The 1,997-nt window shown below is 33.8% G+C and overlaps 1 protein-coding gene across 1 annotated transcript in view; it reads right to left on the bottom strand.

Annotated features, from left to right (window-relative positions):
• Positions 1 to 263: 263 nt before the first annotated feature.
• The window catches only part of LOC118747647, a 14,068-nt gene continuing 12,334 nt past the window's right edge, over positions 264 to 1,997 (bottom strand). Inside the window, exons 4-6 of the mRNA XM_036481696.1 lie at positions 1,901 to 1,996; positions 929 to 1,110; positions 264 to 856 (exon numbers count right to left, since the gene is read on the bottom strand). Of these exons, the coding sequence (XP_036337589.1) occupies positions 641 to 856; positions 929 to 1,110; positions 1,901 to 1,996 (494 nt within the window). The 3' untranslated portion in view covers positions 264 to 640. The remainder of the gene's footprint in view (positions 857 to 928; positions 1,111 to 1,900; position 1,997) is intronic.

Genomic DNA, 1,997 nt, shown 5'->3' with positions numbered 1-1,997 from the left:
TTTTGTAATTATGTATTTACAAATATACATTTGTCCCAACTAAGTCTCAAGTAAATTGCAGACTTTCGTGAACTAGATATTTATTTCGCCATATCCAACTATGCCACTTGGTCACTATAACCAAATCTTGGTAATTATAATTAAACCTTTTTCTGAGTGTGGTCCAAAGTTATGCGGTAACATACATTTAAAAGAAAATCCGACGAATTGATAACCTTTCCCTTTTCGTTAAGTTGGTTAAAAAATTAAATAAGGTACAGAAACTTGTAAATTTTTTTATTAAAATGATCCAGGGCATTAATAAAATTAACGCAGAACGCGAATTAACCCTCACTTGATGGGTTTAATAGAAATTTGACCTTCGCGCAAAGTTTGGTGGCCCCACCCTGCCTGTATATTGCAGGTCTTTACGTGCTCCATTACCAAATCTATATCTATTTGTGACATAAAGTGTTCATTGATGGTCGGAAATTAAACTTTTACTTTCTTAAAAATAAAGTCAACATTTTAGTTAAATTATTTCTTATTATATTTGTATGACAAAAATTTAATAGCCTTAGGTAGTACATAAATACATAGGATTCTCAATTTTACTATCGTTCCTACTCTTTAGTCGGTCACGGGAGAAAGAGGACTACACCTATTCTTGTTGAGTTTCCTCTAGATTTACAAATACATTTCGCATTTTTTCTAAGTCAGGTGGAGCTGTATCGGGGTTTCTTATCCAAAAGTGGTATGCCCGTTTATCCGTTTGCGTTAGAGGCTTAAAGCTTTTTGGATTCAATGCGTCCGCGCCTGTGATTTTTGAGTTATAGCGAGCATACAAGAACACCCGGTACCGCCAGTTATCGAAAGTCTAGGAAAACGAATAAATTTAACTAATCACGATATGAAAAAGAAAACAAATTCTTTATGTTATTTATTTCACCTGTTTCCACTCCGCTACGTGCTTTACAGCACCTTGTGGCACTGAGTTTAGAATATCAGCTAACTTTACCCAATATTGATCTAATATGGGGTCGCTCCGCCGATGTTCGTTTATAGCGGGATTCTGTTCCATAAAATTGACATATATTTCTTTTTGCTTTTTCGACATCCGCTCCTTACGTTCTGAAACAATTGAAATTATTTTTAAAAATATGTAAAATTTTGTATTGATGCTACTGAAATACAGATGTAAGTATACAGAGTGTCGTAGACCATCCGTCCATTAATTAAGGCTATGTAATAATAGCCTTTAAAAGCAGATTCGTTCGATGGAAAATCGAAATAGTTGATGGGAAAATATTGGGCTTTGTCCCAATCTTGACAACTAATTTTTTACATTTGTAAAATAAATTTCCAATTGTACCAAAACTCTTAAATTATTTAACTTTTACTGTTTATTGTTAATTAGTTTTCAGTTTATGAGGGATTTTCTTTAGTAAAATTTTGTCGTAAGCGTCATTTGTCCACAATTTGGCAGCCACTGTGTATGAAATACGACAAAATGTGATCAAAATTTCAACTAAATTAACGACACTTTTTACTCAATATCTCGGAAACTAAAGGAGATATACAAAAATGAAGACCACCATTTCTAAGATATTGATTAGTTTAATATGACTGCATCACTAACTAAATTTTTACTAAATTATCGAAAAAATTTTAGCAAATATCTCGGAAACTAAAGGAGATATCTAAAAACTGCTAATAGCACCATCGAAAGACCTCATTTCATAATATATAACTGCATCTGAAACTAAAAATCGTCAGGCGACGAAATGTACCAACCGTGTGAAACGGCCTTAATGCATTCTTTGGCCCGCTCAGCTCCGGCCTCGAAAAGTGAGCAGGTTCAATGGTTCTTTAGTAAGTAATTATGTATGTACATATGTATGTCTACGTTACCGATACATACGTCTAAAGCTATTTCCAGTATTATTCTCTTGCATCAGGGCCTCGAAATGTTGTTGTTGTTGGTGTTGTTGTAGAGCATATTCGTGTTGTAAACGTTC

This window comes from Rhagoletis pomonella, unplaced genomic scaffold, assembly GCF_013731165.1.
Source record: "Rhagoletis pomonella isolate Grant_MI unplaced genomic scaffold, Rhpom_1.0 Rhpom_scaffold_00012, whole genome shotgun sequence".
Classification (NCBI taxonomy): Eukaryota; Metazoa; Arthropoda; class Insecta; order Diptera; family Tephritidae; genus Rhagoletis; species Rhagoletis pomonella.
This window is presented reverse-complemented; position numbering and strand designations above follow the sequence as displayed.